General features: G+C 39.0%; 1 protein-coding gene across 1 annotated transcript; it reads right to left on the minus strand.

The window, feature by feature from the left end:
- Positions 1-9,185: 9,185 nt before the first annotated feature.
- Positions 9,186-26,714, minus strand: Cd28 (CD28 molecule). Its single transcript, XM_057761312.1, has 4 exons — positions 26,651-26,714; positions 16,502-16,858; positions 14,182-14,297; positions 9,186-9,314 (listed from the first exon to the last, which is right to left on the minus strand). The coding sequence occupies exons 1-4, from the start codon at positions 26,712-26,714 to the stop codon at positions 9,186-9,188; spliced, it is 666 nt and encodes a 221-aa protein (XP_057617295.1).
- Positions 26,715-27,741: the final 1,027 nt, after the last annotated feature.

The raw sequence follows: 27,741 nt of genomic DNA on the forward strand, positions 1-27,741 counted from the left end.
TTAGAGATATTAAGCAAGACCATCTCAGAAAAATAAATTTCAGGCAAACCAGGAAAGCAAAGGTGAACAAGTATACCCACAGGGTCTAAGTTCTAGGCATCTTCCAGAAGAGCAGAGAATAATGAACAGGGAGTGGGATGTGAAGAGTTGTAAAAATATCCTCTGTTTAGTACATGCAGAGAGAAGAAAAACAGTGCTGCTTTCTATTTTATCTCCTGGACCCAGTTCACTTTTCAGAAATGGGAAGATGGTCCTTAAAAAGTTGTTGATGAATGAAGAGGAAGACAGGAGAAAGAAGCATAAAGCAGATGAAGCATGAGTTGCACACTGTTGGGAATGAAAGAGTGTCCCCATAGCAACCTCCAGTTAGTCTGCTATGTAGAACATACATCACTGGTTCCCAGAAGTTAGCAAAAATCCCCACTTTGGAAGCCAACATATCAGATGTTCAGTGTACACACAGATTGAAAAAATATCCATATGACTCTGGCTAACTTCACTGATGTTAATTCAAACTCACCTATTGTACCCTCTCCCTCTCTCCTTCCCTCCCTTCCTCCCCCCCTTCTCTCTCTCTCTCTCCCTCCCTCTCTTCTTTCCTCTCTCTCTGCTTGCAGGTGACACCCACACATACCCTTCAGCTCTGGCAGAGATGCTCACTCAGATAATAACTGGAGTTCATGCTGCACATTTTCATCTCTGTGTGTCACCATCGCGTGTAAAACCACAACTATAGGAAAACAAAGCTGTTTGCTGCTCTTCTGTCTCAACTGACATTTCCACCCAGCTCACAGTTTGCTCTTTGGAGACAAAGGAGATTATCTGTCAGTGAGATATCTTTGACTGAAATGCAAATTACCCTCTCTACACCCTTTTGTCCCCTTGAGTTTGTAGCCCATCAAATCCTTTCACAGAGTCAAATGGGCAAATGGAAAAGGCATGGCCTGTCCAAAGCACGGATTCGATTTTGAATTGGCCCCAAGAATGAGGTCAGCTCAGGAAATCTAGCATATTCTTGGACCCCCCAACGTTCATTGCAAGTGATTTTGAGCATTTCGTTCGATGTGAACCCTGAAATGAGCAAAAGGCATGTAAGCTAGTGCCTCACATCCTGCTCTGAAAGTGATCTGGAGTTTAAGAGCCAGAAGTTCGTGAGTCTTAAAACAAAGCAAACAAGACAAAACAAAATAAAAACACACCTTTCTTTCAGGATGCCAGATGGGGGAAAGTGTGTTTCTGAAGAACCAAACTCTTGAGGACCACTGCCAGCAAGTCAATTGAGCTTCAGTGGAGGAGAGCTCAGGGAGCCCAGGAGAAGCCACAGTCCCAGCAAGTTTTTGAGATGATTCCCGGGACATCTCTATGCTGCCTTTTACTGTGGTGATCAGACCTCCGTCGCAATGAGTCCAGATATCCCTTCCATGTGTCTTACCTATCCATTATCTCTGTTCCAGATACAATAAAGAAGACGAACAATATTGTTTAAATAGGAATGTGGGTCTAGGGATGTGGCTCCATCAGTGGGGGACTTGCTGCACAAGCACAAGGATCCAAGCATTCACATAAAGAGTCGGGCATTGGTGCTTCCCTGCTTGTCATACTAGGGCTGGGAAGGTGGAGGCAGGAGCCTACTGGAGCTCACTAGCATGAGTTCCAGACTGAGAGAGAGTCTGTCTCAAAACATAGAGTGCAAAATAATAGACCAAGATATCCATCATCAACGTGTATATGCACACACATGTGCTTATTCACTCACCCACACATGAAGTACATGAAGATATATATACACATTCCTCTCCCCACTATCGAAGGAAATTGATCTGGGTTGGACATGCTACTCAGCTGGTTGTGTACTTGCCTACATGAAGTCCTGGACTTAATTCCCAGACAAAGGAATAAAGTGCACTTTGGACTGATATTTGTAAACTGGCACATTTGTACAGTTAAGGCATGGCAGAGGGTTCTGTCTGGTGATGTCATGAAGTTTGCATTGTGTTCCACCTTGAAGAGGAGTTTGAAGGTACTTGAACTTTTCTTTTTTAACAGAAGTGGGTTATACAATTTTCATCAATACAATAAAGATTTCCTTGCTGAGATTTGTGTAGTAGTTGAATTTTTCACATTTATCAGTCTGGTACCTTTTCAGTTGATCTGATTTTCTGTTGAAACATCTGTGAAGCTAGTTGAGTCTTTCTTGAATAGTATCAGGCATGTGAGCCCATTTTTCTCAAGATTTCATTATATTTACTAAATTTAATAAGTCTTGTTGCAAGAAAAGAAAAAGTATGTTTAAAGATGAATTAATTATACACCTTTTTTTACTCCAGATCATCTTCAAAGTAAAACTCGAGACTGAGTAGAAACAGCTACATGGATTATCAGGCACAGACAAGCTCTTGTGTCTGTGATTCAAAGGTCTGCCTACTCCACGTATATTCTTCCGCACCCCGCCCCTCTCTGGTGACATGTGTGTTAAATATTGATTTGGTATAAATTTTCATTTTGCTCCAAGTTTTATTTGTTCATTGTTCTCTTTTGTTGAAGCTGCTGCAAGCCTTTCAAGCATCCACTATGCCATGAACACCACAGGTGAAGATATTGGCATTTTGTGTCCTCACCAATGAGATCTTTTTGAATCAGAGCCAAACAAGGCATTTATAGATTTCATTGGGATAAAAATCACTCCATAGAAAAGAGTAGTAATTCAGCTGTAGGGTGAGTTTTTAACTACAAAAGTCATATTTTCAGAAATAATAAGCAAAAATCGGTTTAAAGCATTGACAAAATGCATTCCCTAGAAAGCATGGATTCTCAATGAAAAACCTCAGTGCCAGGCATGGGATATGTCCCTACAAATTATTAGTCACGGAGACCGCAGAGGCCCACAAAGCAACACAGGCTGTTGTCCTTGCTCTTGGTTGCTCACCTTAACCACGTGGTAAAGTCGTATTGCTGGACATACAACATGCTTTCATTACAGAACAGAGAAATCAACCCAGAACTGAGCCGAGAACTTCTCTCTGGTTGACTAACTTTCATAATGCTGAGAAGTGCTTTACAAGTGACTGGGGGTTGGCAGGAGTTATAAATGGTCTCACTTAGAACTGGATCCTGAAGGCTACACTGTCAACCTGCTAGACAAGATGTGCCCACAGATGTAATAGTGGCAAGAAGATTATGGGAGCTACCAGCTACTTTTCTGATTTGAGTCCTACTTCACAGAAGGAAATTGAGGCCTGATACTATAAACCTGGTCAAAAGTGCATGACTCGTGGGTCACGGCAGGGAAACTTTTACTATTGTTTTTCCAAATGGACATGAAGACTACCTTCTAAATACTTCCACTTTTACCCATATGTTAGTGCTGCTCTCAGCCTTGGGTAAACAAGCCTCTTTTCTGCACTGGGTAGCAATGCAAAGATTCATAACTAGTCATATTGGTGAGAATGAGTGACTGTTGAGTGCTCAGGGACATTTAATCAACCTTTCCCCCAAAACTCAGGGCACATCATAGACGAGGGAACTAAGAGAGTGTACAAGCTGGAGAGTGTGAGGAGTGTGTGAGATGCTGTGCTCCAGACATGGCACTTATGAGCTCATAGCAGCTATGATCCCCTACACAAGACCTGGACAAGGTCAAGCCAATAAGACAGGCAAGCATTCCAGCAAGTATCAACTAAATGGATTTAGTGGAGTACCAAAAAAGAAAATAAAGAAAAAGGGGAGGACATGGAAATGAAAGGGAGATGCATTGAGGGCTATCCAGCGGACATGGCGGCAAGGAGTTTATCAAGATACATCATATACATATATAAGTCAACAAATGATTTATTTTTATTTATTTGTTTATTTTATGTGTATGGATGCTTTGCCTAAATGTACGTCAGCTACACCACAAGAATTCTTGGTGTCCATGGAGGCCAAAGAAGAGTATCAGATGTAGGTATTTGGAATTAATCTCGGGGTCTCTGGAAGAACACCCATGGTCTGAACCACTGATCCATCTCTCCAATCTTATTAACAAATAAATAAAAAGTATCAAAAAAAACCCATTAATACCACTCTTGAGCATATACCCAAAGGATATTCAATCAACAAGGACACTTCCTCAACTATGTTCATAGCAACATTATTTGTAAGAGCCAAAACCTGGAAGCAAAGTAGATGTTCCTCAACTGAAGAATGAATAAAGGAAATGTGGTACATCTACACAATGGAATATTACTCAGCTGTAAAAAAAAAAAACAGTCACATCATGAAGTCTGCAAGCATATGGATGGAACTAGAAAAAAAAAGACATCCTGAGTGAGGTAACCCAGATTCAGAAAGACAGACATGGTATGTACTCACTCCTAAGTGGAGATTAGACATAAAGCAAAGGACAACCAGACTACAATCTACAGCTCCAGAGAAGCTAGGTAACAAGGAAGACCCTAAGGGGGACACATAGATTGCCCTTAAAAAAGGAATTAAATGAGATCCCCTGAGTAAACTGGGGTGAGGGGAGTGGTAAAGAAGAGAAGAGATGAGAACATGAGAGAGCATGAGGGCACTGGATGGTCGAGGGAAGAGAGGGGCAGAGTGAGAGAGTAGTGAAAGGGATTTTTTTTTCCTTTTTTGGTAGCTTTGGTACCAGTCCTGAAACTAGCTCTTGTAGAGTAAGCTGGCTTCAAATTCACAGAGATCTGCCTGCCTCTGCCTCCCAAGTTCTGGGATTAAAGGTGTGTGCCATCATCACCTGGCTTGAAAGAGAGATCTTGATATAGAGAGCCATTATGGGGTTAGGAAGAAACCTGGTGCGAGGGAAATTCCCAAGAATCCACAAGGATGACCCCAGCTAAGACTCCCAGCAACAGTAGAAAGGGTGCCTGAACTGGCCTTCCCCTGTAATTATATTGATGAATACCCCAACTGTCATCAGAGAGCCTTCATCCAGTAACTGATGGAACAAGATGCAGAGATCCACAACCAAGCAACAAGCCAAGTTCCAGGAATCCAATCAAAGAGAGGGAGGAGGGAAGGTATGAGCAAGGGAGGTCAAGATCATGATAGAGAAATCTACAGAGACATCTGAACTAAGCCTGTGGAAACTCATGAACCCTAGACCAACAGCTGTGGAGTCTCCATGGCGCTGAACCACATACACAGGAGACAGTGATGAGACTTGGATTGTCTGAAGGGCCCTTGGCAGTAGGACCAGGACCTGTCCCAGGTGCCTGCATGAGTGAGCTTAGAGCCCCATCCCCATGGTGGAATGCTATGTTCAGCCTTAATGCAGGAGGAAGGGGCTTGGTCCTGCCCCAACTTAATGAGCCAGACTTTGTTGACTCCCCATGAGAGCCCTTACCACTTGGGAGGACTGGATGAGGAGACAGGAGGAGGACTGTGGTTGAAATTTAAAAATAAATATTACAAAAATAAATAAAATACAAAAGCCTTATTTGCACTTGACATTTGTCTATGAAATAAACATTTATTTCAAAATGTAAAGATAAAAGAAAATAAAACATTATCAACAACCTATTAAGAGAGAATTTGGAAACTTTAAATGGAAAACCAACTTTCTCCTAATAGGTTTGTTTAGAATACCATTTTTAGAATGATTATAACTGTACTTTTTTCAAATTATGCAAAAATTTCTAAATTGTAAATTAACTTATATAAATTAGATGTTATTCCAACAGATTTCTTTGCATATGCTTTACCTCTCACGTTTCTAATAAGAAGTGGAAAATAGAATTGATTCTTTCCCTCTCAGAGTGTGATTAGATCATTTAGAGTCACCATTAATTCATAAGCCCATGTGAAATCTGTTTATTCAGCCAATAAATACTTATTGCACACTAAGCATTATTCTAAGCACTGGGAAAACAGCAAAAAAAAAGAAAAAAAGAAAATGGAGTTCTTTCTTTATGAAGAGTCAGTCTAGATTAGAAAAAGAAACAATAGACCAGTGAATAAGAAAAACATCTAGTATAATAGATGGTAACATGTTACAGAGGAAAACAAGGCAAGAAAACAAGATGTATTGGGTAATTAATTACAGTTGAAAGTTGAAACATTTAAGCTAATATGTAAGGAAGTAAGATATCTAGGGAATAACATTCTAGACAGAGAATGCAGTATATATAAAGTCCCTGATATTGAAACAAGCTTTTGATATTTGTATAAACATATCAGTGCAAGAAAGACTTAAGCTTCAACTGACTTTTTGGATAGGACAAACTCCCTTCCCCAAGTCCTGAAAGAATCCACCCCATTTTGTATGACCTGGGTTAGTGGTGGCTAAACGGAAGTAAGTATGGTGGTTTCAGATCCAGCTCACGGAGTTGAATTTAACATTTCTAGGTGAGAACACAGTCAACTGTAGTTCCCATGTGCAGTACAGAGACTGGAATGAGGGATCAGACATCGAATTGACCCTCAGTGTGCCCATTCAAACAGTCATGTAGATTAGTGGCTCAGTTAGTTGGCTAAATGATTGAAGAACTAAATGTCTGAAGGCTCAGTCAAGCTGTAGCTGTCCCATGGCAGACACAGCAGACAGAGCACAAGTAAAGTCAGCCTGACATCTCAAAGAGTCAAAACATTGGCCTGTTGACACACTGCCCTTGAAGCCAAGCCAAGAAACCACAAGTTGCATTTCTTCCAACAGAAACCAATATTTGAAAATCTTGACAGATATAGAGTTGAGGAGGAGACGAGAGAGAGAGAGAGACAGAGAGAGACAGACAGACAGAGAGAGAATCAAGAGATGTAAAAAGATTTATGATACACTCTTTCAAATAGCAAAATATCTCCAGATTCATTGCATAACTGTCCTGAGGACAACATTAAAGCATGAGTTTAAAAACAGGCACGTGTTAGTGTGGTTATTTTATCATTGGATGCAGATATAAAGTATACCGGGCCTCTTTAAATTGGCATGCTCAATCCCAAACAGGTGACCTCACAATTAAAAATTATAGGCACACCTTTAATTTCAAGACTCTTGCAATAATAGCAGCAAATGACACAGTTTTCCTCATAAACACTACATCCAAAATGGCAAAAAGCATTACTCTAAACCAGTGTTTTTAAACCATTTGTTGGTTCATTTCAATAGTGAAACATCGATGACTCCTGTACTTTGGTTCTTTTCAGAGAGTTATGAGAAATCTTGGGTATGATTCACCTTCAGTCCTTTTCCAGTAAGAAAATAAAGTTATTGATTACCAAAGATTAAATCTTTCCATTTAAAAAGTGTTTGTTATTTGCTCTTACCCTTTCTGAAAACTCTCCAGTGATGTCATCTTCAAATATAATTTTGTAACTTTGATTCAAGAATGCCACATGTCAAAGGCTGGCTGTGATCACAAGTGCCAGGGTCAAGCCAGCAGTCTCTCATCACACAAGTCAGGCTGATCTTGGCCTTTGCTGGCTTAACTAAAGGCACAGAGTGGAAGCCAACTTAAAAAAACATCTATCAGAGCACAATGTCTAGAATGAAAAGATTCCTATCCCTTCCTCCTCATGATATTAAAAAAAATGTTTAAAGACTTCTTTATATACAAAGACAGCAGTAGGGGGAAATGCCTTATGTTTGATTGCAAGAGAATCTATTCTAATTGGCTAGAAAATTATTGAAGCTGAGAGATCCTCATGAGTTTGGGTATAAATTTATATTACAAGATGGGCATGATTATGGGCCCCTGTAATCCCAACACTTGGGAGGTAGAAGCAGGAGGATCACAGCAAGTTTCATTATGTTCATTTTACAGTTGAGGAATCGTAGTCTTAGATGAACAGTAATTTGCCTGAGGCCATTCAAATAGTAAAGAGATTTTTACCAGGCCTACTGGGTTCTAAAACCTCTGAATAATTCAAAGCATTAAACAAATGCAAAGATGACTATAGACTCATTCTTTAAGGTTCATAGATGTTTTCCAGTTGACCCAAACCAGAAGCAAAGAGAAAAATGTTTGTAGATGCTCATGAGAACTTTGATGTCCCTAAAGACACAGTCCAGAATGATTTTTCCTGTCAATGAATCCACAGGGCACAAAGCAGCTGGGCTCACAAAATTCTGCAGTTCTGAGCCCTGGTGCAAACACAGTGCCTCTAAGCTTCAGAGTCTAAAGGAACACACAGCAGGGCTCTCCAAGATGCAGTCTTGAAAACATCCATCTCTTGAGTACAGACCAAGAGTTTCCTCATCCCCTTCCTCAGAGGAAGCTCCCTGGAACTCATCCTTACTGCCTACTAAATGCTAATATCCCCTTTTCACAGTATCATGACTAGCACTCTATAGATGCAATTTCAGTACTCCACTTCAGGTCCCAACAAATCCAACAAGGAAACCATGGTTTAAATGGTTTGCCTGGAACAAGCTACTGAACAGATAATCCTCCACAGCATTCAGGATATATATAGCGACCTTATTTCCTCTCACATGCTTCTTGGTGTGGGAGGGCTGTTCAGTTTTGAAATCATCTTGTGACTATTAATAATACTGAATTCCCATGACAAGGAATGAGAAAAGCAAACCCTGGGGGTGCTTTGAGGGCATTCCACTGGTCAAAGTGATTAAAAGTGGTCAGAATTCATTAAATATGTGTCTACATCTTTCTAAACTAACAGAATAACACTAAAGATGGAACTAAGTGGCTCATTTTGTGGGTGGGAAACAGTGTTTTAGTTATTTTCAAATACTTCAGTCTATGCTCTGTAACTGTACCCTTTCCCCACCTTAAACACCAGCTTAGCTAAAGAGAAAGCTGCTCTGACCTATCTACTCCATCTAAGTCATCTTTAGCTGTCACACTTCACATGACTGAAATGAGCTAGTGAGTGAGACACGAACCAGGCTCAATGCAGCCTGAAAATGGACTTCCACAGCTGAATGAATCCTCTTGCTTTTTGTTTTCTCTACTCTAACTTTTCAATCAGGTCAATAAATATACTAGTCTTGAGTATGGGTCAAGGCATGCAGAATTTAACCTGCCATAAAAGTTTCTTTGAATTTATTCCAGAGTCTCCAGATGTTCGTGATGTTGGATCTAGACACTCCGAAACAATTAGCAAAGATGACCCAGGAGAGGTCCAAAGTGGCCGGCTGAAGATGAGACAGTCCTTTCCTATCCAGAGCAGTGGTGTTGAGCAGGTGGAGGGGCGCCAGCCGGCTGGCTTCTGGATAGGGGTCCCTGTCAGGGACGGTAGGCTGCGAAGTCTCTCGCTGGAGCATAGGGCTGGTAATGCTTGCGTGTGGGCCCGAGTCTCCGGGGCGTCATGTTCATGTAGTCACTCTGAAGGAGTCTGTTCCTTCTGCTATTTGTCTGCAGAGGAAAAAAGTCAATATGGAAGGTTAGAGGAGCTATTATGGGAGAGGTCCTAAGACTTTAGAGTTAGTTATTCAGAACAGCAGTTGCCAAATGACCCTAAGAAGTAACATTGGATTGTGATAGTGATTAAGCAAAAGCTGGCTGCCAGTCTACTAAAAATCTACAGGAAGCTGATTTATAGAAATGGGCCCATTTACTCACAACGTTGTCACCTAATCAAAAGTCCAAGAGCATACTTAAGAACATATTACCATCGCATTGATCTAGCAATGATGCTTTTGATCCCCAGTCAAAAACTTGGTCAAATCCCAGCACTGGGGAGGCAGAGGCAGGCGGATCTCTGTGAGTTCGAGACCAGCCTGGTCTACAGAGCTAGTTCCAGGACAGGCTCCAAAGCCACAGAGAAACCCTGTCTTGAAAAACCAAAAAAAAAAAAAAAAAAAAAAAAAACTTGGTCAAGATTTGAAGTATGTAAACTCCAGGTTCAGGGTCATTCCTTTTTCTCTGTTCCTGGTAAAATTTCAACCAGATGTTGCTAAGCCTGGGGAATAGTGGTGGCAATTAAATATCATTGATATTTAAATGCCCTTCCTTTCTGGATAAGTTAAGAATTTCTACTTTAATCATTCATTAAGTAAGTTGTTTTTCCATAATTAACCAGAAAAATCTTTCATTTCTTTCAGAATCTGAAATAATAATTATAAATTTGTGTCAGCAGAGACCAAATGAATGAGGTTTTCTAGTTCTGAATACTATGTTACCTATTCCGTGTGTGTTTGTGTGTGTGTGTATTCTGCAGAGACAATAATGTCACCCACCACTATTCCCCAGGCTTAGCAACAAAAGCAGAAAGCCATGTGGATTGTCTATTATGGAATTATATTATAGATTTTTCTACTATGAAAAAAAGAATGTCTATTTCTAAACATACAGGCCCTATGCACTAAGTATGAGTAACAAGCTTTCCCAAACAGATAAATGAGAGAGTGAAGACAGCCTTGCCTTTCTTTCTACACCCAGAGGCTTTGGGTAAGCAAAGAATGCACTGATGCTACTCAGGTAAGCATCTCAGCACTGATGTTAACCTTTAGGGTTTCCTTACCGACCCCCAAACGCTAATCCTTGCCAATGGATAATCTAGTAAAACTATAACTTAAAGAAAGGACTCAATGAGAAAGGTGCCATGACTGAAGACCTCCAAGTTACACACAAAGATAAAAAAAACCTGTTACAATCAATTCCCATCCTTACCACAAAACCATTATCAGATAGCGGGTTTTGTTTGTATCATCCTGACTCTAAACTAGAAATGAATGGGAACTCAATCTGGAATCTACAGTGCTCATGTGCACCCACAATGTGTGTGTGTGTGTGTGTGTGTGTGTGTGTGTGTAGAGTACTCACCTCCTGTGTCTGCACATGGGTGCCACTCTACCTTTGCCCTTCCTTACAACTCTACCCAATTGTTTCCTAGACAAGGCAGCAACAAACAAGGCATACAGAAACCATGTACTCAAATGGTCACGAATGTAGTAGATTCCAACCCTAAGCACACATTATCCACACATTGTAGTACACGTTGCCAAAGAGGATGCTAAAAGCAACCAAACAAACATAGCCTTCCTCTAAGCTCAAGAAGGGAAAGAAGTTTGACAGCTCCTCAGAGGGAATCCAGAACTGAGAGCGACAGGCGGCAGCCTGAGAAGCATTGTCTTTACTCAAATGCCCACAGCGGGTCAAGTACAGAAACGAACTGAAGCTGCTCCTAGGAACCCATACAGCCTAGGAGAATGTCATGGGCTCTCGGGAAGCTCTGGGAAACAGTTAACACCTATCAAGGCACACTACTGAGCAGCCAAAATAGGATCGTAGAAAATGATTAAGCTTACTAAGATTCTTATTGATCAAACAGTAGAAAGAGAAAGATGAACCCAAGGTAAAATTGTTACATTGTTCTATGAAATGTAAATTATTTTTACATACTCTATTTGGTTAGAGAGTACAAAGACCTGGGTTTGAGGTCCAAATAAGTGATGTTCTTATTAGACAACCTGGGTTGACTCCCAAAAGCCACAGATGACAAGACACTTCAAGCACTAAGACTATCCAAGTCACAGTGACCTTGTGAGAGAAGCCAAAAACATCTCTCTCGAGGCAGAAATGAAACTTTCAAGAAATTATGGGACTGCCAGAGAAAAACTCAAAACATTTCTGATGTCTGCTTTGAAATGTGAGTTGTTTGAACTCATTGAAAGTGAGAAGCTTCTTTTGTTATTATGGATGATTCCAGTCACTCAGTAACTTAGTGTCTCATTTTAGGAGCTGGTTTCTAATGCGTATTTACCATCAGTTTTAAAGTGGTTCCTGTGAGACCACTGAGAGCTAAAGCAGTTCCCAAAACTACTGCCCACGAAACTAGTAAACTCCTTTGACCTGGGTCAATATACAACAAGGGAACCCCTTTCCTGGAAGAGTACCCATAGGGCCACTGCACCCAGCCTTCAAATTAGAAAATTGAAGTTCTCAGAGACTTTGAAAGCCACACAGCAAGCAAGAAAGACAGTGGTTGAGAATTAGTAAAACCAAGCCAAACCTTAGGATTCTAAAATCATTGGCAACCACTGTGGAGCTACAAGATAGCAAGGAATGCACATTCAGAACTCCAGAAGGGAGAAACTTCTAAACGAATACCAGAGGTAGGACTTGAACAATACTTTCCTGTAATTCATATTGAACAACTTATAGAAGCCAAACTAGGCAGATTCCAAAGACAACAGAAAGAATTCTCAAACACTATGTTCCCTTACTGTGTAGAAGTTATAGATCAGTCAAAAGGTAGCCTGACAAAGATCCATCTGTCCTCTGTGGTCTTGTAAATACAGAAATATGTGAGGAATACTAGATATGAAAATAATTTAAACCGAAGACTGGATTATAGAACTTGGTGACTTAAAACTAAGGTTGTCCTGTCCCCATTCCAACAATATAGTAAAAATAAGATAACATTACAGGGCCTGACTTCCAGAAGTCCCTGACTGTACATTGTTCAGTTAAATATATATGTGTGTATATATATAATGCCTTGAAATGGGTATAATATTTCAAGCAGGCTTAGTTAGGTCTTTATTTGGTTTCTATGAGGGTTACCTATTTAGTATCAGGTCCGGCCCAACTTGGCCATACGTTCCTGATAAGGGGAGTGCAGGTTGAGGAAAGAAATAGAAAAGAGACAGAAGTTGGGAGGCTTCCAGTAAACACAAAAAACCATGAGTTCATTGCTCACAGTCCTTCTATGCCCCGATCAAAAGGGGAAGGCACGAGACTCCCATGACACAAAGAATAAACAAGCATCATAACCTCCCTACGTCTCAAAACACCCAGTAACCTCACCCCAAGTCAAACATCCCGCTGTCTGACTTTTGAGGGGCAAAGCATCCAGTAGCCACACCTTTGGTCAAACATTCTGTTGTCCGTCCTTGAGGAGCAAGAATAGGTTTGAACTCTCTGACCTTTAATCAAGATGGAATGGATACAAAACTGTAGGCCCTCACAATTTAGTGACAGAATAAGCATTCATTAAATCCTAAGTGTTCTTAATAGCAGATGGGTTGAGAATAACAAGAGAAATAGTCCTTTCCTCTTGCACACAGCATATATTTCTTATCAAAGAAATTACTTACAAGTATATTCTGGGAAAAAATTCAGAATCATGTGAAATCAATACATGAGCCATTCTGTTCTTTGTACATAAAGAGGTTTCAAAGAAAATCTTCAGATAATCCTTGCTAAGGTTGTTCCTTCCTAACAGTGAATGTATTCATCAAAATGTGTTCAAAAGAGAGAGGGAAGGATGGCTCAGAGGTTAAGAGCACTGGCCTCTCTTCCAGAGGACCCAGGTTCAGTTCCCAGCACCCACATGGTAGCTAACAAACACCTGTAACTCCAATTTCAGAAAATTTGATACCCTCTTTTGGCTTCCATAGGCACCATACACACAGAAAAAGTGATGCACAAACAGGCAAACACTCATACACATAAAATTTAAAAATTTGAAATATGTTCAAAAGACAGACACGGTGGCACACACCTATAATTCCAGCACTTGAGAGGCTGAGACAAGGCCAGTCTGGACTGCATAGCAAGTTCCAGGCCAGTTTGGGCCACTAGTGAGATATTGTCTCAGAAAACTGAAACAAATAAAAAATTCTTAAGCTTGGATCAAAAATTCTACATTGAGAAAGGTGGATATATATATATATATATATATATATATATATTCAACCTTCTTGCAGAACAGGCTGGTAAACTCTATTCAGTGGGAGAGCTCCAAACAGTCTCCCTCCCTTTATGCTTTTATAATGACAGCGCCATACTTGGCCTCACACACTGTAACTGCTTCACAAGAGACAGAAAATAGGACTGACATAAATAGACTTGTTTCCTTCTGGTTTGAATACACAATTTCGGCAGCCTACTTTCTCCTGATTTTTGACCCTGAGCTGAAGCTGTTCATTGGTTTCATTTCTTAGCTTCCTGATGAGGTTTAGATTTTTATACTTTATGTTTGCATTTATGTGTATGCTTTATATGCAATTATTATACTGCAAAAGTAAGGATAAGAAATTTAACTACCTCTAATCTCCTACTCTTATATCCCCATTTAGTTTCTAATTCTTCCTGGCCACTTAGTGCCTTCTAGAAAACAGAACTCACATCAGATCATTACTTCACATAAAGTCGAACAGTCTAAAAAAAAATCATCTATCTCAACATTGCAGTAGAAAAGATGCAGGCAGGATTCTTAATATAGTCAGAGTGCATGTGTAGAGAAGTTACATAAAAGCAGTGTTGTTTCTCTTACCCAGATAATATAAAGAGCCACTGTCACTAGCAAGCCATAACAAAACAGGACTCCAGCAGCCCCGACCAGTGCCCAGAACAGCCTAGGAGTTGTCTGATCATGACAAAGATGTTTCTCTGAAAAACATAACAGAGTAGATTAAAGAACACAGCAACAGCAGTTGAGTACATTTCTGTCCTGAACATCAGAGAAGAATTTGAAAGTACTAAAATATGCAAACTATTACCAGCATAGATGCTCTAGTGTTGCTATTTTGGAACATATTCAAGCCCACCGCTGATCTCAGCATGCAGCATACAGCACTGAGGTTGGAAACCATTGCTTTGGAGTGGCACACTGGTGACACTGAAGTCACTGGATCTTGTTGAACATTGTGCAACTCAAAATGGCAATTTTCAACGACTTTAACCTGACCCCATCCCCTTACCCCCATCAGAAGGTAATTTATCTATACACTAAACTCTATCTTTGAAATAAGTAAAATGATATAAATGTTTTTAAACCCTAAGAAAAACCACAAGCTTAACATGGTAGTCAGAAACCCAGCCTGGAAAAATTACAAAGACAAATGTCTGTCTCCAGCTCCAACAGGTTATCTGAAGCTGAGTGAGACACACCACATCTCTAGTGTCAGAAAGAAGTGGGAAAACAAGCAGCTCTATTGAAACTCACAGAAAATTACAACTAGAAAGAATACTTCATAGTTGATTGGAATGTATAACATTGAAAATAATTGAAAGCATTTTTATTTACAAATTCTTTATAATTAAGTTGTAATAAAAAATACATAAATAAAAATAATACCAACAATACTCTAGTCCATGAAGTTTTAATCCTGGCTACACATTACAATTATCTGACAATATTTGAAAACATTATCTATTTTACCTTTCTCAAGCCATATTGATTAAGTCAGAAGCTCAAAGTTGAGTGTAAGTATTTTTCAGTTTACCTGCTTACATTTCAAATATACAAAAAAGGTTGAAAGCTGATAAGTACATAATCAGTAGTATCTTTTCCAGTTCTCCTAAATGTGTATATGTGTATACATACACACAAAATACTAGCCTAAGTAGTATATCATTTATAAATGGAAGAAATGTTTTGTTCTTGGCTTCCAAAATAATATATCACTTTTATCCTTTGACTTAATCCAACCAAATATTTTGCTTGAGCAATATTGATATTAGAAAACTGAATTCTCTCATTAATTGCTTCTATCTTTGTCAGAACACAAAAGCTACTCTGCCATATTAAGATAATATTTCTTCCTTGTTTAGTATTTGATTTTTCTCAATGACAGTTTTGTTCTGGCCTAAAAGAAAATGCATTTATTGCAATTGTGCTAGAATTGAATATAAAATGGAACATGTTTTCTTATTTATCACTCTGTGGAAAAGAAAAGCTATAATATAGGTATATACACAAAAATTTACCTGGCCTCTCTCAGTTTTATATGTTAATGCCAATAACTACATCTCAAGTTTAAGAATCCTATTATTTTTCTTCCAATGACTAGATAGAACACAATCTCAATATAGATGTAGTACACTTATTGCTACTGATTCATGAGTACTGTTTCATCATATTGAGTTTGGGGCTATTAAAAAGTTGGTTAACTTACCCAAGATTACAAATTTAATATCCCCTAAATTTCTAATTCAGCATCCTTTCTATGTTTTGGAAAATGGAAAGAAAGCTAATGGAAGAAGAACATGGATCACAAAAAAAGACAATTAATGTGTTATCCAACCCATTCTTCCTGAGTCCTGATCCATCAGGCTATGCTTCCTCTTAGAGGACTCTGTGTTCAATTTTATACTTGATCTTAGCCAAAAGGCATTAAAAAAAATCCAGGCTAGCATTTTAATGACAAATTTTTTCCTGACATGACCTACTTGAATCGAGAATAATCTTATAGGTTCTATTCCCATGGTCCGTAACTTCTTCCCCTTCCACATAATGTCAGTGAGAAAGGCACAGGCATTCAAAATATAAGCTGGAATTATTTCTAAAGTAAAAGGAAAACAGGTTTAAAAATTATTTGTCTTGCCGGGCGATGGTGGCGCACGCCTTTAATCCCAGCACTTGGGAGGCAGAGGCAGGCGGATCTCTGTGAGTTCGAGACCAGCCTGGTCTACAAGAGCTAGTTCCAGGACAGGCTCCAAAGTCACAGAGAAACCCTGTCTCGAAAAACTAAAAAAAAAAAAAAAAAAAAAAAAAAAATTATTTGTCTTTAGTCTCAGATCATTGGTGAGTGTTCCGGCCTCACCATTTACCCCAACCTTGAGTTGAGCATTGCCAAGACAAGTACAGTTACCTTTCACGTGAATAATCGTTCCATTGCTCTTCTCGTTGTCTAGGTAAGGAGGAGGGTACATGACCTCAACTCTGCAGAAGTATATGTCTGTTTGATTGACGTGCAGATTCCGGAGGTAGAATGTCACTGTTTCATTGTTCAAATTCCCGTCACAGGTGAACCCCACATTTGAGTGGAACTGAAGCTGAGAGGTGAGATTCCCATTCGCAACACAGACTTCCACATCACTGTTCACTCCCTTGTACAGTGATGCCCGGAACTCCTTCAAGAGGAGGTTGTGAGAGTACCTGCAGCTGAGGGTGACGTCATTGTTATCCACCACAAGCATGGGTGACTGTTTCACCAAAATCTTGTTTTCTGAGGAGGGAAAATTTTTAGTTACAATGTAAGAACAATAATTCTCTTGTCCTGAAATCAAAAGGAATTAGTCAACTTAATAGATCTCCAACAAAATCTCCTGACAGATAAAGATATGTCTTCTTGGAGTGATCAGTATACCAAAAGTTTTAAAGTTTATATTTTGATTATGTTGGCATCCTTTTGTGAAAGGGAAAATGGAACATGTTTCCACCTGAAACATGGCAAAATGTGACCCTTCTGTCATCACTGAGCTATGCACTAGGAATTTTTTAATCAAATTGAGATTCCTAAGATGTTAATCAGGCCTTGGGTTGACTTCCTGGTTAAGGGATATGCTTGGAAGCAGCCTGAAAACCTGACACTGGTGCCCAGGTAAATTTGTTTTCAATCGTGTGACAGGTGTCTATAAAGGGATTTAAAACTTTCAAAACATTTTGACTTTGCTTATTGACAAAACCAAGAGTAGGATAAAGAGGTGCAGAAATCTGTAGTTCAAGTGTTGCCTTTAATTTTTCTTCCATAGCAAATTCAGAGAACAGGCTCCCAAGAAACTTGCATGTTTGTTGTCTTAAATCAAGAGAAGTTCTACCTTTGTGCAATAAACAATCAAAGATCTAGATATTATCTCAATTTCTCACTTCAAAAGCAAACTAAATGAAATCACATCATCAACTCTATTAGAGAGGAGACCACATTGATACCATTTTCCAGTGTATTCCCATTTCACAAAATATAATTACATTTTAGATATTGTGTGGAGGGTGGAGAGAGTTGGTTCTCTCCTTCTAATCAGAAATCAGGCTTGGCAACAGGTGCCTACAATGTCTTTAGCTCTATATTCATTTTTCTAAACAAGCAAGCAAGCAAACAAAGAAAACAAAACAACAACATCAAAAAACAACAACAAAAAAAAAAAAAAAAACAGGGTCTCATTCTGTAACCCTGGCTGACTTAGAACTCACTACATAGATCAGGTTGGCATAGAAACTCAGATTCACCTACCTCTGCTTCCTGAGTGCTGGAATTAAAAGTGTGGGCCACCATGCCTATATATTCCTTTGGGAAGGGGGTGGCCAAAGGGGGGTGAATGAGGTCTAGAAACATGAATGTTCATTTACAGTCATTGAAGAAATGGCGAATAAATTCAGAACTGAAACCAAAAACCATACCACATAGACAGCTGACCCCTTATGCATGGAGAATCAACTTCACAGATCAAAGACCCTACAACCTTTTTCTGAAACATAACTTCAGTTTTTTAGAAGTAAACACATTGCTATTTTTCTGTGAAAGAAATTTAATATAAATAAAATCAATTTTTGCTGGGGGCAAGCTAATAATTACCTATTTATGATTTTTTGTTGTGAGCCTAGCCTTCACAGTTGAGCAATATCTTAAGCCCACTGTTTACAATTTTTAAAAAGTTATTTGTACCCCAATGTCAGCTAGAATTGGAAGTTGTTAAAATAAAATTTGTTGTTTAATCTGGAATTGAATTCATGAATACAGATGGGGTTTTCTTTCTTGTTTGTTGTATAATTATCAGTATTTCTATACATCAAAAACCTTAAAAGAAAACCCATATCCATGCCTTTTACTCCCATAAATTCTGATATATTTTTGTATAAGTTAAGATGTGGTTAGTGTTGGTATTGGTGTTTGGAGTAACTTTACTGAAGTGTAATTCACACACTGTAAAGTTCTCCTTTTAAAGGTGACACTCCAGGAGTTGTGAGTATCCCTCTACTATCTATAAAGTTCTCCTTTTAAAGAGTAATAGTCCAGGAGTTGTGAGTATCCCTCTACTATCTGTAAAGTACTTTCATTACATGAAGAAGATGCTCAGTGGCTGCCACTTCCCATAATTCTCTCTTTCAGCCTCGGGCAACCACTCATTTACTTCTTGTCTCTACTTGCCCATTCAGGCCATTTCATATGCCTGGAATCATAGTGTGTGTCATTTTGTATATGGCTTCTTTCAGTTAGCAATTATCAAGTTTCATCATGCTGTAGGAAAGTATCAGAACTTTATTCTATGGCTAGATAATATATTGTGTCAATATAGTCAACATTGACTCTTGTGAACAATGCTACTATGGACATCTGTGTAGGAGTTTAGAGGGAGGAACGAGAAGGGAAAGGAGAAGTCCTGGAATAAAGACTCCAGTGTTCATTTAGTGATTCCTGTCTGATTCAGCAGGTGACATCTTCCCAAGACTCACACATCAGAGAGAAAACGGATTTCCCAAACATGAATTCCTTGGGCAGGTCACAGTCTAGTAAGAAAGAAAAATGTATAAACAGATAACTAATTTTGACACAGTAGACAGAGACCTACAGGTTCTGGAAGCAATTGAAGAACCAATCACAGATTCTGTACACATGAAGACTGCTGTTCTGGGAGATAAAGGATGATGCCCACATTGACTATCAAATGTTTCTCAAGTAAAAAGTTAGCCTTGTTAAGACATGTCCTCAAGATGGGGTGGTGGGGTAAGTGTGTGCACATTGAAACTAAAAGTAAGTTGGTGAAGTGGGGAGGAAAAAAGAGAAAAAAACAGCAAGGAAAATAGTAATTGAGAACGAGTATGACACTCTGGAGAGAATTACAACTACCTCCACTCTTTCTGACCAAGGGTTAGGAAAGACAAGAGTGGAAAGGCAAGCGTTGCTCACCTCATCAGAGACCTTGGTCCCTCTCCTGCCAGTGATGGAGACCAAGTGAAGGCTTTGAAGCAGAAAAGTAGGTGAGGTGAGTGTAGCGTTTTCACTTATGGAGATCACTTTAGCAAAAATGGAAGGAGTACTTCGGAGTGTGCAAGAGTGAAGGTATGGAGAGCAGTCAAGATTCAGCTGTCTTCTGGGTCAGAGGGAAGAAAGGTTTACAGGCTAATGCTTACACAACTTGACAGTGATTCAGGTCTGGTTAAAGAGAAAAGGAAGATTTTAAAATGACTTCCTCAGCCTCACAGACGAAGGGAAAAGTATCTATTTTTTCTTTTTTGCCCACACCTCTTCTTCACCCATTTTTTCTACTTCATTGCAGTACCAGAATAGACAGATCCAAAACCAAAGAAAGTTTGGACATCTGGACTATAAAGAAGACAGGCTTGCAACCTTGGGGGTCATGACACGGAGTGGAAACTTTCAGAAGGAAGAGGCAGCAGTCATTCTCTGAAACGGTTTTTCTTCACATGGAGTAATATAAGGACTAGAGGTAGCTTTTTCTTCTTCCCGTCATGGGGCCTCTGAGCTCAAGCCTCAGCGTGGTTGGGGTTGTCTGATTTCTTCTGAACCCATTTGATCTCAGATTAAAAATCAAGAACATTCTCACCAGAAACTCAACGACTCCTGAGTCAAGACTGTTTGTTACACGCCACTGTTCTGGTAACACAGCCTGTCACTGAGCAAGGAAAGGGAAAATACTTCATTTTGTGGCTGTGCCAGAATTTTGTTGGGAAAGAGTTTGAAAACATCTATGAAAAAGGCAGACAATTCATCTGTTAATGTTTACGTATTAACATTTTTAAATTAGCTGATGCTTAAAGAGAGATACTATATTTGAGGTAATTTCTTGTTTTATGCTAATATGTGGCTAACTGCTTCCTGGCATAAAATTCAAGCTGATGAAACCTCTTTTTTAAAGTTAATATCCTTTCTAGGATTTGGTCTCACTTTAATTTATTCCAGTGATTTAAAAAGTCCATGTGAGAAGCTATCTGCCAGGACTTCAAACTCTACATTTGTTCTGGAGACACACTAAATAAAATAAATTTATGCCTGGTATTAGGGAGAGGTTACAGTTATCCTAATGATATTGACATATAGTTATCCTAAATATGTGATCATTGTGGTTTCTAGAGCATACAGTACTTCTAATTTCTTTTAATTTCCCTTAAAATGGAGCATGTGTGAGAAGACACACCCCTCACTGTACAGCAGTAGAATACAAAGATTCTGACAAACCAATCAAGTGACAGTGTTCAGTTTGGCTATGGATTTTGGTTGTTGTTGTTGTTGTTTTGTTTGTTTGTTTGGGTATCTGGGAATCTGTGGTGTTTCCAATCACTTAAGGGAATACTATAAAATTCAAGACATACCTAGGCTTAGAATAGCAGTTCTAAACCTGTGAGTTGTGTGACCCTTTGGGGGTCACATATCAGATATCCTGCATATTAGATATTTACATTACAATTCACAACAGTAGCAAAATTACAGTTATGAAATAGCAACGAAATAATTTTATGGATGGGGATCACCAAAATCTGAGGAACTGCATTAAAGGGTTGCAGCACTTGGAAGATTGGGGATCACTAACTTAGAAGAAACTAGAATGCACTCAGCTTTCTTACACTGGCTTCTGTTTGAGGATTTGCTGTTTTTAAATCATGCTAGGAATGACCTTTCTTTCCCTTTGCAAACACTTGATCTATTTTCCTTCTTGTGGGTAATTTGTCGAGGTTACACCTACCAGAAACACTGATACCCTCCCAACTGCATTTGCTTAACACAGTAAAATATTGCTTTGGCTGGTTTACCTCCGCTAACTGGCAGGTTGTTTTGATGAGGAACTTAGTACTTTGCTTTTCAAAGCCTGTCCTAGCAGCTAAACGAGCTAAAGGTGTGGAGACAGGAAGCAGTAACCTCAAAACTCTTTCCCTCACAACTCCTGTTCAACAACAGGCAACTCACAAGATCAGAGATGAGAAGGAACTTATCTGCAGCCCATGACAAGGCTGTGAGAGCCGGATTTGTGGTAGAACAAGCTTCTGGAAGGTTGAAAATTAACTGTATTTTCAAGAGAATGGGTACTTACAAAAGTGACTTCTTTCCTTTGCATCAATTCTAAGTGGGTCAAGAACGAAGTTACTGTATTTCAGGACCAAGCCAGCCTCTGTGCAGGTGCTGTGGAGTACAGTCTCTAAAGGACAGCTCCTAGCGTCAAAGAACCTTGGCCTTAAAAGTTTGCCCCCACACCCACCCCTCCCAACTAAGCCAAATCTTGTATTTACAAAGAATATGAAGCATAAAGTACAATGTAGGGAACATATTGGCTTAGAATTCATGAGATTGCAAAAGGATTTCAAAGAGTCCAAGGTTCAGGGAAAATGAGTTGTGGACCTCTTTAATACACCTACATGCATATGTAAAATTATGAGTGTGACCCTTAAGACTTGAGATGGAGTCTTCCAACAGATCTTGATCTATTGTTCTGCTCCATCTGCCACAATGCAACAAAATTGTAACATAATTTCAGTGCTTGGTTCTACATCCCCTTGAGGCTGGACTTGGTGAAGAAGCTGGTATTGGAGTTTCAAATGAGAGCCAGGGAGAGCCATTGGATAGTGGGGAAACTGAACGCAAAGAGGCCTGGACCAAAGCAAATTTCATTTCTCCACCATATTAGTGAAGTACTATATGCAAAAAATTACTCAGCTGGAAGGAACTTGAAGATTATATAAAACCAGTCCCTTACTTATAGAAGAGGCTACTGAAAACTAAAGCAATAATGACTTTTTTAAAAAACAAGATCACACAAATAACTGAAAAGATAATGTGTCTAAAAACTGATGTTCTCCATAATGAATGAACAGAAGAAAAGACAACTTTGTTCATTCAACAAGACTGAGTTGATTTTGTGCTCATATTTAAAGGAAATGTGTTTCCAACTAGTTCTTCCTTGTCTATGACTTTACTTTCTGTAGTCTCAGTTGCCTATTGTCAACTACAAACCCAAAATATTAAATGGGAAAGTTCAGATATAAAGTCTATAAATTTTGAATTTGCATCATTCTGAGTATGGTGGTGAAATGCAATGTTAGTCATCTAAGGCGTGAACTACCCTTCCACTCAGTGGTCTGCAGTGCATGTGCTACCAGCACCTCACCAGCCAGTCCTGTAACTCTTCCCTGTTATCAGATCAACCACCGAGGTAGTTCACAGCTTTTGTTCAATCAACTGCTGTTTTTCTTAATAATGGCCTCCAATGTAAGAATAGTGATTACAACAAAACTTCTATACTTAATAAAGAAAGCCGGGCGGTGATGGCGCACACCTTTAATCCCAGCGCTCGGGAGGTAGAGGCAGGCGGATCTCTGTGAGTTCGAGGCCAGCCAGGTCTAGAAGAGCTAGTTCCAGGACAGGAACCAAAAAAAGCTATGGAGAAACCCTGTCTCAAAAATAAAAAAAAAAAAGAAAGAAAGGAGAAAGAAAGAAAGAAAGAAAGAAAGAAAGAAAGAAAGAAAGAAAGAAAGAAAGAAAGAAAGAAAGAGTCAAATACTGAGGCACTGAGAATATATGCTGAGGGAAAGTCATGCTAGTTTGCTGCTAACCTCCAACTGCAAAAGCTGCCGTCACGTTGCGTGGCAGGCATGACGAAGATAGGAAGGATTCATTTACAGAATTCGTTCAATCAGAGGTTTCAGGTGTCTACTAGGGGTCTTGGAACATGCTATTCATGGATAATAAGGGATAACTATACGCAAAGATTTTGCTCACAGTTTGAGAGACTGCCTAAAGGTCTTTAGCGAATCTCAGGTGAAGCCTACAGACAATATGTCTCTCATAAATACAATTTCCATTTCACAAGCGGTGATTATCCATTGCAGCTCTTCTATTTCAGTCTGACTTGTGTACAAAAGGGATGTCAGTCCGCTCATAAAGTCACTTTTCAGTCCAACTTTTAATGAATGAATCCTTAACTAAAACAATATGTTTTTAATCATGTTTAACTTTATAATATTCATTCTTTCCTTTTTATATCATAAGCACAGCAGTGAAATAAAATGGCGCACCAAGGCTGGCAGGACTCAAGATTGAAGAATGCACCTGGGAGGCTAAAGAAGATATTAGAAAGATATAATAAGTGCAACTAGAAACTGATTTTTCTTCTAGGAGTTCTAATGGATTCCATTTATTCTTGTCACACATTTCTATCACATTAGAAAAGTGAAATTATAGCTTATAACTCTGATTTCTTTTTTAAAAAAAATATAATTGAACAGAATATGATGTGTTTGTAACATGTTAGGTAAGAACCAAAAAAAAAGTTTTCTACATTTTCGATCATATTGCACTCTGGGGTTTATGAGCCAACTGTGAAGATGTCATTGGCTGCTCTAGTGGAGAACTCTTTTGTTCTGACCACAGAGTTTATTAAGTTACTTTAACATTCCTCTGAGTTTATTTCCTGTTTGGGTGAGGAGGTCATTCAACTTCCAGCCTTCTGACCACTTGCTTCCTTTCAAACTCTATATGGCACAGGCTCTCTGATGAGTCAATCCAGAGCTTGCTCTGGAATCTGTAAGACGAACTGAAGACTCAACAGCTTGGGACTCAGGGAACTCTAGTTGGAAGCTTAGCTTTGTTCAAATATCAAGAGAGAAAGCACAAATGCCCATCAGACTATAATGTTTTTCACTATTCTCCTTGATCTACTAAAATAGTAAAACAAACCTGTTAATTACTCACAGTGCTTTGGATGAGCTCTGAAATTTATACTATTTTTTTAATTCAAGTTAAAGTTTCAAAATAACTATGGTCATTTTTTCTCATTTTTCATTCATTGTTTTCTTGAAATTCTCATTTTTTAAATAAGAAATAATGGTATAAGTAAAGTATTTTTTTGAAAAAGAATTTGAGCAGTATGATATACAAGTATGTATATTGTCTCCTTCAGGATTCCCACAGAAAACAGATGGTCTACTCAGTCATGGGTACCAGTCAGTGAGCTTGTTTATAAACGATGCACAGTTCAGTTGTGAGAGAACAGAACCCTTGGGAACAGGGAACACCTGTGGTATGCAGAGCACAGCTGTGACCACTCTTAGATAAGAAGAGAGGGTTATGAGAGCCAGAAACATGACAAAGCATGGCTTCTGTTGATAAGAACAAACCAAACAACTAATCTTGTCCAAGACTGTGTATGGCACACCTATCAATTCTATTAAATGCACTAACTTCTTATTAATAGAACATAAGATTTTTAAACAAAACATAAATATTGCTCAAACAATAACAAATGATTATAGGTGATAATGAAAACAAAAATAGAAACCTAATAATAAATTTAGCTAAATGAGTTACTTTAGACCACCACTGGTCTAAGCCATACCCTTAACTCTGACCAATGTTCTTATGCAGGCAAACACAACAATGTAGAGGACTCCTGTCTTTGTCTCTTTAAAATATTGTTGTCCCACATGTAATTGTCAGACAGTAACTCAGAGGTCAAATAGTTTGATACCAAAAAGTCTCATCTGAACACTGAGACATAAAGCTTTCATTTATAAGAGAGAAAAAATAACAGAGTAATTGATGTATACACTCTGAAACAAATTTTCATCAGTCAAAATATTATTCTCTGATATCTAGAACTCTTACATGACAAAATAATTTACTCAGCAAATAAATCGTAGGCTGTAATATGTTTGTTTCTTTGGAGATGGGAAGATGAGGAGAAATCCTGTTAAGTACACAGTTAAATTCCAAGTCCATGGATGAAGTACGGACTATATAGAGAGTGATTGACAGTCACAACAAAAAAGCTTTGGTCACAGATAGAATGATTCTAGAGGTTTCTATACAGAATAGCCTTTAGCTTGAAGTCTACAGCAAATTTAGATACAGTAAGATTAAGGAAATGACCTTATTGCAAGTGTTTATTAAGAAGTAGCAAAGAATTTTAATTAAGGAAGAAATAGGTAAGATACCAATCATGAGGGGCCTTTGATGACAAGAAAAGGCACATAGATTTTAACAGGAAGGGAAACAGAAATTCTCTACATTTAAGATGAAAAAGGAACCTCCTGGGGTGAGTTAATCCAGCAGTCAGGATTGGTTCACAGTTAGATTAAAGACAATTCAGAGACCAGTGAGAGACTGCTGTCCTACCATAGATATGAGCTGGTACGGCCTGAGTTGCAACGTGGAAGCTGGGATGAAAGGGATTAGCAAAGACAGTGAGCAGGAGTGGAAATTGACATGAGTTCAAATGATGACTAAAAGCAAGGCTAGAGGCCCCAGTGACAAAATTAGGTAAGGTAATAAAAGAAATCTATTAGGAGAAAAGAAACCGACGGATTGTTTCAAAAATGTTAGAACTGAAGGATGGATAAAGCCCCTTGAAGAAAGATCAGTAAGAAAATAGGATAGGACTAGAGTTAAGATTCAGAGGTTGAAATGTACTTAGGTCACCTGTGTTATGGTGAATGGTCATTTTAAGATGCCTAGAAAGTCACTGCCTCTTCTTGTGCTGTAGTTCATCCCCACCTCTAGAGCAGAGACACCACTATAGAACTGAAACTCCTAAGTCACCTGTCATTCATAGGTCAACCATTGTTCTCTTATTCCCTGGAGCTAGAAGCACATCAGAGCAGAGCAATTTAATTAAATGGAAGTGGTGTCACACCAAATACCACCGAACCATTTGCAAATCAAGGACCCAAAGAGTAGGCAACATTTATTCACTTTCAAAACAAACATTTTGACAATAATCCAATTTTCAAATCAAAGAAAAACACAGATATAAAAACGACTTACATCAATATAATATTTTTAATCACTGTGTTGTATAAATTCACAAAAGAGACGATTACACAGATGGTTAAGTTAGAATGACTTCCTTAATCTGGCTACCTTCATAAGGTTTTCTACATATGCATTTTAATCCAATGACCAGATCTTGGGAGTCCTGAACCATCATCATTCTGAGCTTTCATTCAAAACAATTATGTAAAGAAGACAACAGAGAATTTGTCTGATCTGCTCTGTTCTCTGTAAATCTTTTACCTTTGAAGAGTCTGTTCGGGGTTATTGTGGTGTACACAGACTCTTTAGGCTGGGTAGGTGGCATAGGCCGGAAGTTTGGAAATAATTACTGTTTTAGTCCTTAACTTTACAGTGGAAAATGGGAGTCAGCAAAAGCAAAAATTGCTCCCAAAAACACTGCAGTCATATCTAAGCACATTGGCATTTAAGATCCCAAATAACAAATCTAAGAGATTCTAGAGCTATCTGGGTGGCAGTTCTGTGTGTGTGTGTGTGTGTGTGTTTTCTAATCCAATCCCTCACATATCAAACGAGGAAACTGGTGCCTAGATAATATATATCATGATGCGACAAACTAAAACTTCTAATCACACCTCCCTACCTTGAGAATCCTTACTTTACACTTTGAGTTGGGGGTGAAATATAAAGTAAAACAAACAAGCAAACAAACAAAAGATAGTGATGCTAAGATTAACGTCTCTAACGGAACCTGAAAGTCTACCCACGATGTTTGTTTGAACTTTGTGATCCTGTTGTCACCCATGAGCTGAAGTCAAGCCCACTCACACTGTATACTTAGAGATTTGTCCTCTCTTTAGTTTCCTTGTCTCCTTGAGAAAACTGCCCTACCTCCCTTTTCCTTTCCTCCTTCCTCCTTTCTCTTCTAACAGTATTTTCTCCCCCTAGCTCCACAGACCCACACACATACACTTATGTCCAGCTCTTAGCTCCCTTCATATAGCAAACACAATCAAGGCACTGAATCGTACCAGTTATCACATCACTGCTATGTACAAAATACCACGGTGCATATTTCAGGTGCTCTAAGCTCCTGGCAGTCTTGTCTTATCTGCTAATTCCCTCATCTTTGCACTGTCTATTTTGTCCCATTCAGTTTTCTCTAAATCTTCTGAAGCTTTATCTTCATTCCTGAAAGCGCTGCCTGAACTCAAAAATCTGGCTGGCCTCCCTCCTCCAGTCTGGAGCCCCCGACCCTTTGACTTCAATGATGTTCCCTTAGCTCCCTCCCCTCCTCGTTCTGAAGCCAGTACTCACTCCAGCTGCCTCTTAACCAGAGGACCCTGACTTTATGCAACTCGCTTCTCCTGCTT

This window comes from Chionomys nivalis, chromosome 2, assembly GCF_950005125.1.
Source record: "Chionomys nivalis chromosome 2, mChiNiv1.1, whole genome shotgun sequence".
In the NCBI taxonomy this organism is placed as follows: domain Eukaryota; kingdom Metazoa; phylum Chordata; class Mammalia; order Rodentia; family Cricetidae; genus Chionomys; species Chionomys nivalis.